Source organism: Suncus etruscus, chromosome 3, assembly GCF_024139225.1.
Source record: "Suncus etruscus isolate mSunEtr1 chromosome 3, mSunEtr1.pri.cur, whole genome shotgun sequence".
Classification (NCBI taxonomy): Eukaryota; Metazoa; Chordata; class Mammalia; order Eulipotyphla; family Soricidae; genus Suncus; species Suncus etruscus.
The window spans coordinates 84,615,837-84,631,637 of record NC_064850.1 but is presented as its reverse complement, the minus strand read 5'-3'; the positions used below and the strand labels follow the sequence as shown (position 1 = coordinate 84,631,637).

Here is a 15,801-nt window from a genome sequence, read left to right as displayed (position 1 = left end):
AATAGTTTGACTATTTAAAAGTATGAAGGATTAAAAAATCTCAGAAAATTTATTCTAGTTAATTTATGAATTAGGCAAAGGGCTGTTTTATGAATTTCAGGGCATATATTCTGCTTCTTCAACAGCACAATAACCAGCACTGTAGACTGCTTTTCCAGGTACTGCATAGGAGTGAAGATCAGGCAAAATGTCATTATGTAACACATCTGTGGGAGAGAGAAGCCTAATTCTATGTAGGATTCAGCCATGATGGAGATGGATTCTTTCTTCAAAAGTTTACAGACCAATAGAGCATGAAAGGCAAACATCCAAATCTCAGGACAGAATGTAATGTGTGTAGAGAGCCAACGGTTTTACAAGGTCTAAAAAGTGGACGAGTTCTGTTTAGGAAAGAAAGAGCCACAGAAATGATTTCTTAAGTAGAATTTCTGAGTGATTGTGATGGTTGGGTAGAATTCCGAAAGCCTAGAAAGAAAGTCCAAGTGCAAAAAAAAAAAGGCACAAAGTTGGGTTGCAATGTATATTCTTGCAAAGGGATTAGTGGAGAGTAATTAGAGCAAAGATCCCAGTGGAAGAAAAGTTACTCTCATTCAGTGAGTACTTACTGCATATCCCTGTGCAGTGAGGGTGTTTCTTTAAATAATCATCATAGTTACCCTTTGGGATATAGACCATCAAAATGGGCCACAAAGTCATTTAGCTAGTAAGTTGCTTAGTTAAGAGCTGAACTCAAACTAGGACTAGACAGTCATATGAACATATAGTGGAAATAAAAAAATGATCAGACTTGAACACCAAACTCAAAGTGAACGACAACAAAATCTATACTCAACCTACAACAAGCTGTACAGGTGGGGACCAGATACACTAGCATCCTGGGCAGTAAAGGAGGGAGAAGTGGGACGTATGCTGGGGAAAGGGATAGAGGGAGGACAACACTGATGGTGGGAATTCCTCTTATTCATTATCACTATGTATCTTAAACATTACTTTGAAAGATTTGTAACTCACTTTGGCCACAATAAAAATAAACAAAAGAGGTGAACTCAAATAGCATCATATAAGAGTAAAGGCAGTGCTATGTTCACTGTGCTATGCTGAATTGTCAGGGTCTAATCCTGTAGTCTTTAACCACCAGTCCACTGACTAGTGCCAGTCCACAGGGTAGAGAAACTTGAAACCACCAATCTCTAACCTTAGTTATAACAGCTAATTCATGAACATGCATGCAGGATAGGTGCCAGTTCACAGGTTGAAGAATGTTAATCTAAGACATGGAAAGCTATGATGAGACTAAAAATCCCCTTTGGTACTAAATTATCATGGAAACATTAAGGAGAATATGCATACAGTGTTTTAATTTTATATACCAATATTGCCCCAAATTGATACTAGTAGTACAATAGATAATTTGTATAATACATTGAACTCTAACTTAAAAAAGGAAAGTTTAGAGTGCATTAAGTGAAGTATATTAATGTAAAAATAATAATATGGTATTTTCCAAAGACCATGAAAATAACCCTTCAACACCCAAGTTTGAGAATGCACTACAATGTGCAATGAAAAAAATTATGATTTATAGAAAATAGAGGCATACATTTTGGTATATTCTTTAGGAAAATGTAATCTGCTTCAATATTTCAAATAAACTACAATAATTATTTTAACCCTTTCACAACTGCACACTGATTTAAAATAGGAAAAATATGTCATGGCCCACTAATGAAAAAAGTGTTTTTGTTGCAGAATGTTGTGTGTTCATAAGAGTTTATTTTAAAATCCAATAATATAGTGAACATTTTATAGTTGTTTAAATTAAAATAAGTAAAAACCAAGCAGTAAATATAAATGCTGGTGATAAAACATCTTGAATTTTAGATAAAGTAATATTTAATCCAAATAATATTAATGCAAAATCTGCGTTGCTTCTTTGATAAAATATTTAACTGTAACATTTTTTTCAGAGAATGGAGGAAGTGGCGGATTGAATCTTATCTGCATGCCAGGTGATAACTGGAAATAATGTTTTTGTGGACCAGCTGAAAATTTCTGCAGGCTGTAATGGTCCATGGTCAGATTATTAGAACAGAGTGGATTAAATTAGTGGTTTGGATTAGAGCATTCAACAGTTGGGCTATGCAGATTCCAATTGTAGTAAGCTGAACCAGTCAATGTTCAATCAAGGAAACAGAAGTTCATCAGATATTTATAATAAAAGTTTTAATGGAAAAGATGAACAGGTTATTTTGGTGATGGAACACAGAGGAGCTAAAGTGAGTATCATGGGAGATGCTTCCACTCCTAAACTAGATACAAAGAAAAAAAGATCATACTGGATACCAGCTGCTAAAATTACTGGTAAAAGTAAAAATTACACCTGAGCTATTCTTGGAGCCACCACTGAAGACCAAATGGAATAAGGAGAAACATTCATGCTTCTATGTCCCTCTAACTCTCCAAAGGTCTCCTTCCAATGTCTCTCATTGATTGAAACCCACCTAAGAAATTGAGTCACCCTGAAATTCAAAGCAGAAAAAGTAGGAAAAGCAAAATGTAATTTTTAGACAAAATGTCCCAGGAGCAAAATAGAAGTTTTAACTCTAATCTGAATAGGAATATATTATGAAAGTGTCAGTGGACCCAGGCATACAGGTCCTCTGGAGACCTCTATACTCAACATGAATAGGACTTGGTGAATCTTGGAAGAGTAGGAACATGATGGGATTGTGTAAGAAAAAGTGTGACAAGCAAGAATGAGACCCATGAGCAGTTTTGCTTGAATCTCTGCATATCATCTCTTCTTTTCACAGATGCTCTTCTTTCATTTTCATACAAACTAGAAAAATAATTCTTTTTGGTGTTCTGGTGGGTTGTTCTTTTTTGTTACTTGAGCTGTTATTTTATTGGTCAATGTAAAACCCATATAATTACTGGAAGAAATATATATCTTATACACAAAGGCATGTTAGAGTCAGGGGCTCCCATGCAACGCTTAGGCAGTTCTAGGCGAACAGAGCTGGTGGTTTAGGACAGGTTTAGAACCTGAAGATACATGCTCAGGAATTACTTGAGCTAACCTTGCTGTGCTCAGAGATTTTTGGGGTGTTACCCAGCAGTGTTCAGGGACCTCCAGGAATCCATCTGGTTATGCTCAGAAGGACTATATTGTGAAGGGAACCAAATAGAGGGGTGGTATGCACTTCATGCTCCACAGGCATTTTTTTTGAGGGGGGCACTTTGGGCAGTTCTCAAGGCTTACTCTTAACTCTGTGTTCAGGAACCATATCCAGTGTCAAATTTAAGCCAGGGTTATGATAGGCAAGAATCTTAATTGTTGTACTATCCTTCATGAACATAATAATTTTTTCCCCAATCACAGTGATTCTATGTGGCTATTAGTTCAGCCTGCTTTCTGGGCTAACGTATTCTAGCATATGTCAGGTCAATTCTCTTATAGTCTAAGAGCTAGGGAGTTTTTTTTTTTTTTTATAAACAAATTATAAAGGATTGATGTCAGAAACAAAACTATGGATTTAAACGTATTTCTGATCATTTGAAGCTAGTTTTTTTTCTTAGTTGTTTATAAGGCTAAAATAAATTTCAAGTTTTGATTCAAGGAAGGGGGAAACGTAAATCTTTCCAAGTATGATCCAACTACTTGGTCTACTGTTTCTAACTTTCTTTCATTCCTTCTTCTTTTTTCTTTTTCCTTTCTTTCTTTTTTCTTTTTCTTTCTTTCTTCCTTCCTTTCTTCTTTTTTTCTTTTTTTCTTTTTTTTTCCTTTTTTTATCTTTATTTAAACACCGTGATTACAAACATGATTATAGTTGTATGATTACAGTCATGTAAAGAGCACCCCCCTTCACCGGTGCAACATTCCCACCACCAATTTCCCAGATCTCCCTCCTCCCCACCCCCCTACACCTGTACTCGAGACAGGCTTTCTACTTCCCTCATTCATTCACATTTTATGATAGTTTTCAGTGTAGTCATCTCTGCAACTGCACTCATCACTCTATGTGATGAGCTGCATGTCCTGAGCTGCACCTACCAGCCCTCATCTCTCTTGTCTCTGAGATACTGTTAAAAATGTCCTTCATTTTTCTTAAAGCCCATAGATGAGTGAAACCATTCTGTGTCTTTCTCTCTCCCTCTGACTTACTTCACTCAGCATAATAGATTCCATGTACATCCATGTATTGGAAAATTTCATGACTTCATCTCTCCTGATGGCTGCATAGTATTCCATTGTGTATATGTACCACAGTTTCTTCAGCCACTCATCTGTTGAAGGGCATCTTGGTTGTTTCCAGAGTCTGGCTATTGTAAATAGCGCTGCAATGAATATAGGAGTAAGGAAGGGTTTTTTGTATTGTATTTTTGTGTTTCTTGGGTATATTCCTAGGAGTGGTATAGCTGGATCGTATGGAAGCTCAATTTCCAGTTTGTGAAGGAATCTCCATATCGCTTTCCATAAAGGTTGTACTAGACGGCATTCCCACCAGCAGTGAAAAAGAGTTCCTTTCTCTCCACATCCCCGCCAGCACTGCTTGTTTTCCTTTTTTGTGATGTGTGCCAATCTCAGTGGCGTGAGGTGGTACCTCATAGTAGTTTTGATTTGCATCTCCCTGACGATTAGTGATGTTGAACATCTTTTCATGTACCTTTTGGCCATTTGCCTTTCTTCTTTTTCAAAGTGTCTGTTCATTTCTTCTCCCCATTTTTTGATGGGGTTAGTTGTTTTTTTCTTGTATAGTTCTGTCAGTACCTTGTAAATTTTGGATATTAGCCCTTTATCTGATGTGTATTGGGTGAATAATTTCTCCCACTCAGTGGGTGGCCTTTGTATTCTGGGCACTATTTCCTTTGAGATGCAGAAGCTTTTCAGCTTAATATAGTCCCATCTGTTTATCTCTGCTTCCACTTGCTTGGAAAGTGCTGTCTCCTCCTTGAAGATGCCTTTAGTCTCAATGTCCTGGAGTGTTTCACCTACATGTTGTTCTATATACCTTATAGTTTCAGTTCTGATATCAAGGTCTTTAATCCATTTGGATTTTACCTTTGTATATGGTGTTAGTTGGGGGTCTGAGTTCGCTTTTTTGCAAGTGGTTAACCAGTTGTGCCAACACCACTTGTTGAATAGGCTTTCCCTGCTCCATTTAGGATTTCTTGCTCCTTTATCAAAAACAAGGTGGTTATATGTCTGAGGAACCTTCTCTGAGTACTCAAGCCTATTCCACTGATCTGAGGGTCTGTTTTTATTCCAATACCATGCTATTTTTATAACTGTTGCTTTGTAATACAACTTAAAATTGGGGAAAGTAATGCCTCCCATATTCCTTTTCCCAAGGAGTGCTTTAGCTATTCGAGGTTGTTTGTTGTTCCAGATGAATTTCAGAAGTATTTGATCCACTTCTTTGAAAAATGTCATGGGTATCTTTAGAGGAATCGCGTTAAATCTGTACAATGCTTTTGGAAGTATTGCCATTTTAATGATGTTGATCCTGCCAATCCATGAGCATGGTATGTATTTCCATTTCCGCGTGTCCTCTCTTATTTCTTGGAGCAGTGTTTTGTAGTTTTCTTTGTATAGATCCTTCACATCTTTAGTCAGGTTGACTTCAAGATATTTGAGTTTGTGTGGAACTAATGTGAATGGGATTGTTCTCTTAATGTCCATTTCTTCCCTATCATTATTAGTGTATAAAAAGGCCATTGATTTTTGTGTGTTAATTTTGTATCCTGCCACTTTGCTATACAAATCTATTATTTCTAGAAGCTTTTTGGTAGAGTCTTTAGGGTTTTCTAAGTAGAGTATCATGTCATCTGCAAACAGTGAGAGCTTGACTTCTTCCTTTCCTATCTGGATTCCCTTGATATCTTTTTCTTGCCTAATCGCTATAGCAAGTACTTCCAGTGCTATGTTGAATAGGAGTGGTGAGAGAGGACAGCCTTGTCTTGTACCAGAATTCAGAGGAAAGGATTTTAGTTTTTCTCCATTGAGGATAATATTTGCCACTGGCTTCTGGTAGATGGCTTTGACTATATTGAGAAAGGTTCCTTTTATTCCTATCTTGCTGAGAGTTTTCATCAAGAATGGGTGTTGAACCTTATCAAATGCTTTTTCTGCATCTATTGATATGACCATGTGATTTTTATTTTTGTTGTTGTTTATGTTGTGTATTGTATTGATAGATTTACGGATGTTAAACCATCCTTGCATTCCTGGGATGAAACCTACTTGATCAAAGTGAATGATCTTCTTGATGAGGCACTGGATCCTGTTCGCCAGGATTTTGTTGAGGATCTTTGCATCTGTGTTCATCAGGGATATTGGTCTGTAATTTTCTTTTTTGGCAGCATCTCTATCAGGTTTTGGTATTAAGGTGATGTTGGCTTCATAAAAGCTATTTGGAAGTATTCCTGTTTTTTCGATTTCATAAAAGAGTCTGGCCAGAATTGGTAGTAGTTCCTCTTGAAAGGTTTGAAAGAATTTATTCGTGAATCCATCAGGGCCTGGGCTTTTGTTTTTGGGTAAATTTTTGATTACAGTTTTAATTTCCTCAATAGTGATGGGGGTGTTTAGATATGCTACCTCTTCTTTATTCAACCGTGGAAGGTTATATGAGTTCAGAAATTTATCCATTTCTTCCAGGTTCTCATATTTAGTGGCATAGAGTTTCTCAAAGTATTCTCTGAATACCCTTTGAATCTCTGCAGTATCTGTAGTGATCCCCCCCTTTTCATTTCTAATACGCGTTATCAAGTTTCTCTCTTTCTTTTGCTTTGTGAGTTTTGCCAATGGTCTATCAATCTTGTTTATTTTTTCAAAGAACCAACTTCTGCTTTCGTTGATCTTTCGGATTGTTTTTTGGGTTTCCACTTCGTTGATTTCTGCTCTCAGCTTTGTTATTTCCTTCTGTCTCCCTATTTTTGGGTCCTTTTGTTGAGCACTTTCTAGTTCTATTAGCTGTGTCATTAAGCTACTCAGGTAAGCTCCTTCTTCCTTCCTGATGTGTGCTTGCAAAGCTATAAATTTTCCTCTCAGTACTGCTTTTGCTGTGTCCCATAAGTTCTGATAGTTTGTGTCTTTATTGTCATTTGTTTCCAGGAACCTTTTGATTTCCTCCTTGATTTCATCTCGGACCCACTGGTTATTGAGTATGAGGCTGTTTAACTTCCAGGTGTTAAATTTTTTCTTCTGTGTCCCTTTGCAGTTCACATCTAACTTCAGAGCCTTGTGGTCAGCAAAGGCAGCCTGCAAAATGTCTATCTTTGTTATTTTATGGAGGTATGTTTTATGTGCCAGCACATGATCTATCCTGGAGAATGATCCATGTACATTGGAAAAGAATGTGTATCCAGGTTTCTGAGGATAGAGTGCCCTATATATATCTACTAGGCCTCTTTCATCCATTTCTCTTTGCAGGTCTAGTATATTTTTGTTGGGTTTCCATTTGGTTGACCTATCAAGTGTTGACAAGCCTGTGTTGAGGTCTCCCACAATTATTGTGTTATTATTGATATCCTTCTTCAGATTTGTCAACAATTGTATTAAATACTTTGCTGGACCCTCATTCGGTGCGTATATGTTTAAGAGAGTGATTTCTTCTTGCTGTACAAATCCCTTGATTAGTACATAATATCCATCTTTGTCCCTTACAACTTTTCTGAGTATAAAGTTTGTGTCATCTGATATTAGTATGGCCACCCCTGCTTTTTTAAGGGTGTTGTTTGCTTGAATGATTTTCCTCCAGCCTTTGATTTTGAGTCTATGTTTATTCTGACTATTCAGGTGTGTTTCTTGTAGACAGCAGAAGGTTGGCTTCAGTTTTTTGATCCATTTCGCCACTCTGTGCCTCTTAACTGGTGCATTTAGTCCATTGACATTGAGAGAAATAATTGTCATGGGATTTATTGCCATCTTTGTGTAGAAGTTTGGTGTGTTTTTTGTTCTGTCTTGTTTTTAGAGTAGATCTTTCAGTTTTTCTTTTACGGCTGGTTTTGAGTCTGCAAAGATTTTGAGCTGTTGTTTATCTGTGAAGCCGTGTATACATCCGTCAAACCTGAAACTTAGTTTTGCTGGGTGCAATATTCTTGGCGAAGCATTTATTTCATAGAGTTTTGCCACTACGTCCCACCACTGCCTTCTGGCCTTGAGTGTTTCTGGTGACAGGTCTGCTGTAAATTTCAAGGATGCTCCCTGGAATGTAATTTCCCTTTTCGATCTTGCTGCTTGCAGTATTCTATCTCTATCGGTGGGTTTCATCATGGTGACTAGGATGTGTCTTGGGGTGTTTCTACTGGGGTCTTTTTTAGCTGGTACTCTTCGGGCATGCAGGATTTGGTCACATGTTTTCTTTAGCTCTGGTAGTTTCTCTGTGATGATGTTCTTAACCATTGATTCTTCCTGAAGATTTTCTTCTTGGGTCTCTGGAACTCTAATGATTCTAAAGTTGTTTCTGTTGAGCTTATCAAAGACTTCTATTTTCATCTTCTCATATTCTTTGAGTAAATTTTCCATTGTCTGATCATTTGATTTGAGGCTTTTTTCCAATCTCTTCTGCTGTGTAAAGTTGTTATGCATCTCGTCTTCTAAAGCACTAATTCTATCCTCAGCTGCTGTTAACCTGTTGGAAAGCTCATCCATTATGTTCTTCAATTCGTCTACTGAGTTTTTCAGACCTGTTATCTGATCTGATATTTCAGTTTGGAGTTTTCTGATTTCTATCTTCATATTCTCTTGATTTTTATTAGTGCTCTGATTTATACTTTCTTTGATATCTGTTAGCAACCTCCATATTTCATCTCTAAACTCCATTTCTGAAAGACTGCTTAGGTAGTTGGTCGTTGTTGGGTCATCAGAGTTTCCATCTTCATTCTCTATGGTTGAAGTTGGTTTGCGTAGTCTCCCCATTGTCTCGCTTACGCTGTGGGTTTTTCTACGTGTTGTGGTGGTACTCATTGGCGAGTTGGAGTGCGCGGCCGGGGTCCAGCAGTCAGCCTGATCCGCAACTCCGGCCCCCAAACACTCACCTCAGCCGAGGCAAGCCGTCAGGGGATGCCTGGGGAGGCCCCCAAATGTCTGCCAAGCAAAGGAAACCAGCACAATCCACAAATCCAACAGAAAACACACGCCCCAGCGAGACACGCCTTGAAGAGATTAATGCTGAATGAGGTCAAAGTTCCCAGGTTGATGCAGGCTGGGGGAGGTCCCAAAATGTCTGCCGGGCCTAGGGGTCCAGCAGTCAGCCTGATCCGCAACTCCGGCCCCCAAACACTCACCTCAGCCGAGGCAAGCCGTCAGGGGATGCCTGGGGAGGCCCCCAAATGTCTGCCAAGCAAAGGAAACCAGCACAATCCACAACTCCAACAGAAAACACACGCCCCAGCGAGACACGCCTTGAAGAGATTAATGCTGAATGAGGTCAAAGTTCCCAGGTTGATGCAGGCTGGGGGAGGTCCCAAAATGTCTGCCGGGCCTAGGGGTCCAGCAGTCAGCCTGATCTGCAACTCCGGCCCCCAAACACTCACCTCAGCCGAGGCAAGCCGTCAGGGGATGCCTGGGGAGGCCCCCAAATGTCTGCCAAGCAAAGGAAACCAGCACAATCTCTTCTTTTTTTCTTTTTTTGGTCACATCCAGCGCTGCTCAGGACTTACTCCTGGCTCTATGCTAAGAAATCGCTCCTGGCAGGCTCAGGGGACCACATGGGATGCCAGGATTCAAACCACCGTCTTTCTGCATGCAAGGGAAACACCTTGCCTCCATGCTATCTCTCTGGCCCCATCTTTCTCTTTCTTTCTTTCTTTCTTTCTTTCTTTCTTTCTTTCTTTCTTTCTTTCTTTCTTTCTTTCTTTCTTTCTTTCTTTCTTTCTTTCTTTCTTTTTTTTCTTTCTTTCTTTCTTTCTTTCTCTTTCTTTCTTTCTTTTCTCTTCTTTCTTTCTTTCTTCTTTCTTCTTCTTTTCTTTCTTTCTTTCCTTTCTTTCTTTCTTTTTTCTTTCTTTCTTCTTTCTTTCTTTCTTTCTTTCTTTCTTCATTCATTCTTTCTTTCTTTCTTCTCTTTCTTTCTTTCTTTCCTTTCTTTTTCTCTTCTTTTTTTCTTTCTCTTTTCTTTCTTTCTCTTTTTCTTTTTCTCTTCTTTCTTTCTTTCTTTCTTCTTTCTTTTCTCTCTCTCTTTCTTTCTTTCTTTCTTCTTTCTTTCTTTCCCTTCCTTCCTTCCTTCCTTCCTTCCTTCCTTTCTTTCTTTCTTTTTCTTTCCTTTCTTTCTTTTTTCTTTCTTTCTTTCTTCTTTCTTTCTTTCTTCTTTCTTTCCTTTCTTTCTCTCTCTTCTTTTTTCTTTCTCTTTTCTTTTTCTCTTTTTCTTTCTTTCTTCTTTCTTTTCTCTCTCTTTCTTTCTTTCTTCTTTCTTTCTTTCCCTTCCTTCCTTCCTTCCTTCCTTCCTTTCTTTCTTTCTTTCTTTTTCTTTCTTCTTTCTTTCTTTCTTTCTTTCTTTCTTTCTTTCTTTCTTTCTTTCTTTCTTTCTTTCTTTCTTTTTCTTTCCTTTCTTTCTTTCTTTCTTTCTTTCTTTCTTCTTTCTTTCTTTCTTTCTTTCTTTCTTTCTTTCTTTCTTTCTCTTTCCTTTCTTTCTTTTTTCTTTCTTTCTTCTTTCTTTCTTTCTTTCTTTCATTCATTCTTTCTTCTTCTTTCTTTCTTTCTTTCTTCTTTCTTTCTTTCATTCTTTCTTTCCTTTCTTTCTCTCTCTTCTTTTTTCTTTCTCTTTTCTTTCTTTCTCTTTTTCTTTCTCTCTTCTTTCTTTCTTTCTTTCTTTCTTTCCTTCCTTCCTTCCTTCTTTCTTTCTTTCTTTCTTTCCTTCCTTCCTTCCTTCCTTCCTTCTTTCTTTCTTTCTTTCTTCCTTCTTTTTCTTTTTCTTTCTTTCTTTCTTTCTTCTTTCTTTCTCTTTCTTTCTTTCTTTCTTTCCTTCTTTCTTCTTTCTTTCTTTCTTTCTTTCTTTCTTTCTTTCTTTCTTTTTTTCTTTCTTTCTTTCTCTTTCTTTTCTATCTTCATTTCTTCCTTCCTTTGTGTACTTCTTTCTTGCTCACACCTGGCAGTGCTCAGGGCTTACTCATAGCTCTGTTCTTAAAGTTCACTCCTGATGAGCTTGGGGAACCAAATAAAGTATCTGATATTGAACCTATGTTTGGCCACATGCTACCCACTCTATCGTCTATCCAGCCCTTAGAAGAGGGATCTTTATGAACATGATTATGAATATTAACATGAGCCTTGACCCATGTTGTAGCACCTGGAAGAGGATTGTTGTGCTTGTTATGAAGGAACTCATTATTTCCAAAGACTTACACAAACATTGGAGAAAATTTTTTGCCAGACAAATTTGCTCTTTTGGTTGTGCACCTCTAGTTTTCTAGAATGTCATGTTCATATCAGTGTGATCTTGGCTGAAGAAAAGATTTTCCCTTAACATTTTTTCAACTAAGAATAACAGTCTTAAAGTGCTTTCTGAAACCCTATTTAAGAGTGCAGTTATCTTTCCCAGGAGGAGGTAACTTCAAAACAGTTGAGTTCAGTTTTTGAAATAGTGTTGGGAGAATAAGGACTGCTTGTAAGTCCGGTTTTTATTTTGCTTTGTTAGAAACAGTCATACCAAGGCCCAACTTATTTTTATCCAAAAATTCCCTAATTTGTTGAGATTCTTTAGTAATAAATGTATATAAAGTGAGTGTGGCCTAGAGACTCCTTGGAAGGGGGAATGTAAAATCTATCTTCATTCTGCTCTTAACAGGCATCTAGGAGAAAGAGAAGAAAAACTAAACCTACAGGGACTTGGCTGTTAAAAATAAAGTGTGACCCAGTCAGTATCACCAATTTGAGGAGTTCCTCTTTCCTTGGAAAAGTGATGTTTCTTTCTCTTAATGTTAATAAATTCTCCAGAACTAGCAAAATAAGAGGTAGAAGGTAAAAAGCATTGGTCTGAGTATATAAGAAGTGTGATTCCACATCGTCCTGATTAAATGACTCATTTGAGAGACAAGATATAATTGTAATAATTTCCCAGAGGATTGGTCTTGTGAGCTTGAGCTAGTGTGGTGAGTTATGCTCAAATTCTAGAACATTTTTTTTTTATTTTAGGGTAAAGCCTGATAGTAGCTCAGAGGTTATTCCCAACTCTGTGCTCAAGGTTCTTATGCAGTACTGGGATTTAACTAGTCATATGTCTAGATCATATCTTAACTTTGTAGACATTTATTTGGCTAATACTGTTTCATCCCCATTTTAAATTTTCCTATTTTAGAATAATCTACTCTATCCTTATGTACATATTCAATTATCTTACAAAGGTATTCTGAGATTTGATATATAATGTCAATTACAAATATTCAATATATAGGTTTAAGGTTCTTGCTTTGCATGCAAGAATCAGGTTTGATTCCTGGTATCACCAGGAGTGATCCCTGAGCACAGAGCAAAGTATGACCTCAAAACCAAAACAAAAATAATTTTTCAATACATACATTGAAAAATACATATTTTGGAAACTATGCCTGCCCAGTGGGGCCCGACTGTGAAAAATAGTGAGTGCTGCCTGTGTGTGTCTGTCTACTGTCCTGTCGCATGAACCTCTTGGGAGTGGGCCGAAAAGAGGCTCCAGAAAAATCGCTCTCCCAGAGGCCCATTCTAGGGCGGGAACGCCAAGGAATTGCTCCATAACGTGAAAAACAGCTATAAGCAGTACTTTGCAGAAGCCAGGTCCCCTGTTTGTGACATCAGGCTGGGAAAATCTATGAAACTAAGCCAGTCCAGTGACACCGAGCTGCGAAAAATTGTGAGTGCTGCCTGTGTGTGTCTGTCTACTATCCTGTTGCGTGAACCTCTTGGGAGTGGGCCGAAAAGAGGCTCCAGAAAACTCGCTTTCCCAGAGGACTATTTTAGGGCGGGAACGCCAAGGAACTGCTCCATAATGTGAAAACAAGCTATAAGCAGTAGTTTTCAAAAGCCAGGTCCCCTGTTTGTGATGTCAGCTTGGAAAATCTATGAAACTAAGCCTGCCCAGTGGAGCCTGACTGTGAAAAATTGTGAGTGCTGCCTGTGTGTGTCTGTCTACTGTCCTGTCACGTGAACCTCTTGGGAGTGGGCCAAAAAGAGGTTCCAGAAAAGCATAGCCACTCCGCTTTGCTCCACGGACGTGCACTCTTTCTAAGGAAAGAACACCATCACAACAAGAAGAAAAAAATAACACTAAGAACTGTGCTGGATCACTGAAGCCCAGCATTTCTCTCCAGACTGTCTTCTGTCTGCGTGCTCGGGCCTAAGATTTGATCCTGTGTGAGGCTTCATCCACAGAGGACTCCCCTCCCTTGGAGGCAAGTCAACCCACCCAGAAAGGGTGGAGCCAGAGGAGTGTGGCTGCCTGCATCATTTAGCCAATGAATACCACCACAACACGTAGAAAAACCCACAATACAAGTGTGACAATGGGGAAACAACGCAGGCCAGCTTCAAACATAGAGAATGAAGATGACAATTCTGATGACCAGATAATGACCAACCAACTAATCAACATCTCAGATAAGGACTTGAGACAAGCAATATGGAAGATGCTCAAAGAACTCAAATAAACCATGGATCGAATTGAACAGAACACTAATAAGAACCAAGAAAATATGAAGACAGAAATCACAAAACTCCAAATTGAAATAACATGTCAACTAACAGGCCTGAAAAACTCAGTAAACGAAGTGAATGACAAAATGGATAAGCTCTGGTAGAGGGTATCAGAAGCTGAAAATAGACTTGGTGCTGTGGAAGATAAGATAAATAACAATTCCATACAGCGGGAGAGATTGGGGGGAAAAAATTAAAGCAAATGAACAGACAGTGGAAAAATTAGTCAAAGAATGGGAACAGATGAAAATAGAAGTCTATGATAAGCTCAATAGAAACAACTTAAGAATCATTGGAGTCACTGAGACCCATGAAGAAAATTTCCAGGAAGAATCAACAGTCAAGAACATCATTAAAAAGAAACTTCCAGAGCTAAAGAATACATGTGATCAAATCCTGCATGCTCGAAGAGTACCAAATGAAAGAGACCCCAGAAAAAATACCCCAAGACACATCCTAGTCACAATGACAAATCCCACAGATAGAAACAGAATACTGAAAACAGCAAGATCAAAAAGGGAAATTACATTCAAGGGAGCATCCTTGAGATTTACAGCAGACCTGTCACCAGAAACACTCAATGCCAGAAAGCAGTGGTGGGATATTGTGACAAGACTGAATGAAATGAATGCTTCACATAGAATACTGTACCCAGCAAAACTCACTTTCCGGTTTGATGGAAGAATACATGGTTTCACAGACAAAAAACAGCTCAGAAACTTTACAGACTCAAAACCAGTCTTAAGAGAAAAACTGAAAGACCTAAGTTAAGACAAGACTAACCAAAAGACACACCAAATTTCGATATAAAGATGGTATTAAATCCCAGGACAATTCTTTCTCTCAACGTCAATGGACTAAATGCACCAGTTAAGAGACACAGAGTGGCTAAATGGATCAAAAAACTCAATCCAACCTTCTGCTGCCTACAAGAAACGCACCTGAATAGTCAGAACAAACATAGACACAAAATAAAAGGCTGGAGAAAAATTATCCAAGCAAACAACACCCATTAAAAAAGCTGGAGTGGCTATACTAATATCAGATAATGCAAACTTTATACTCAGGAAGGTTGTAAGGGACAAAGATGGATATTTTTTTTTTTGATTTTTGGGCCACACCCGGTAATGCTCAGGGGTTACTCCTGGCTATGCGCTCAGAAGTTGCTCCTGGATTAGGGGACCATATGGGACACCGGGGGATCGAACCGCGGTCCGTCCAAGGCTAGCGCAGGCAAGGCAGGCACCTTACCTTTAGCGCCACCGCCCGGCCCCCTAAAGATGGATATTTTATATTAATCAAGGAGTATATAGAACAGGAAAAAAATCACTCTCCTAAACATATATGCACCAATGAGGGGCCAGCAAAATATTTAATACAATTGTTGACAAATCTGAAAAATAATATCAATAACAACACAATAATTGTGGGGGACCTCAACACGGCTTTGTCAACACTGGATAGGTCAACCAGACTGAAACCCAACAAGAATATACTAGACTTGAGGAGAGAAATGGAAGAAAGAGGCTTAGTGGATATATATATATATATATATATATATATATATATATATATGACACTCCATCCCCAGAAACCTGGATACACATTCTTCTCCAATGTACATGGGACATTCTCCAGGATAGACTACATGCTGGCTCATAAAACATACCTCCATAATATCAAGAGAATAGAAATATTGCAGGCTACCTTAGCTGACCACAATGCTCTGAAATTATTTGTGAATTCCAAAGGGACACACAAGAAAAACTTTAACACCTGGAAGTTAAACAGCCTCATACTGAATAACCAGTGGGTCCGAGATGAAATCATGGAGGAAATCAAAAGGTTCCTGGAAACGAATGACAATAAAGACACAAACTATCAGAACTTACGGGACACAGCAAAAGCAGTAATGAGAGGAAAATTTATAGCTTTGCAAGCACACATCAGGAAGGAAGAAGGGGCTTACCTGAGTAGCTTAATTACATAGCTAATAGAACTAGAAAGTGCTCAACAGAAGGACCCAAAAATAGGGAGACAGAGGAAATAACAAAGCTGAGAGCAGAAATCAACGAAGTGGAAACCCAAAAAACAATTCGAAAGATCAACAAAGGCAGAAGTTGGTTCTTTGAAAAAAT

At 38.3% G+C, this 15,801-nt stretch overlaps 1 protein-coding gene across 1 annotated transcript in view; it reads left to right on the top strand.

Annotated features, from left to right (window-relative positions):
* The window catches only part of MAMDC2 (MAM domain containing 2), a 127,327-nt gene that overhangs the window by 24,483 nt on the left and 87,043 nt on the right, over window positions 1-15,801 (top strand). The window contains exon 3 of the mRNA XM_049770816.1: window positions 5,715-5,721. Within this exon, the coding sequence (XP_049626773.1) occupies window positions 5,715-5,721 (7 nt within the window). The remainder of the gene's footprint in view (window positions 1-5,714; window positions 5,722-15,801) is intronic.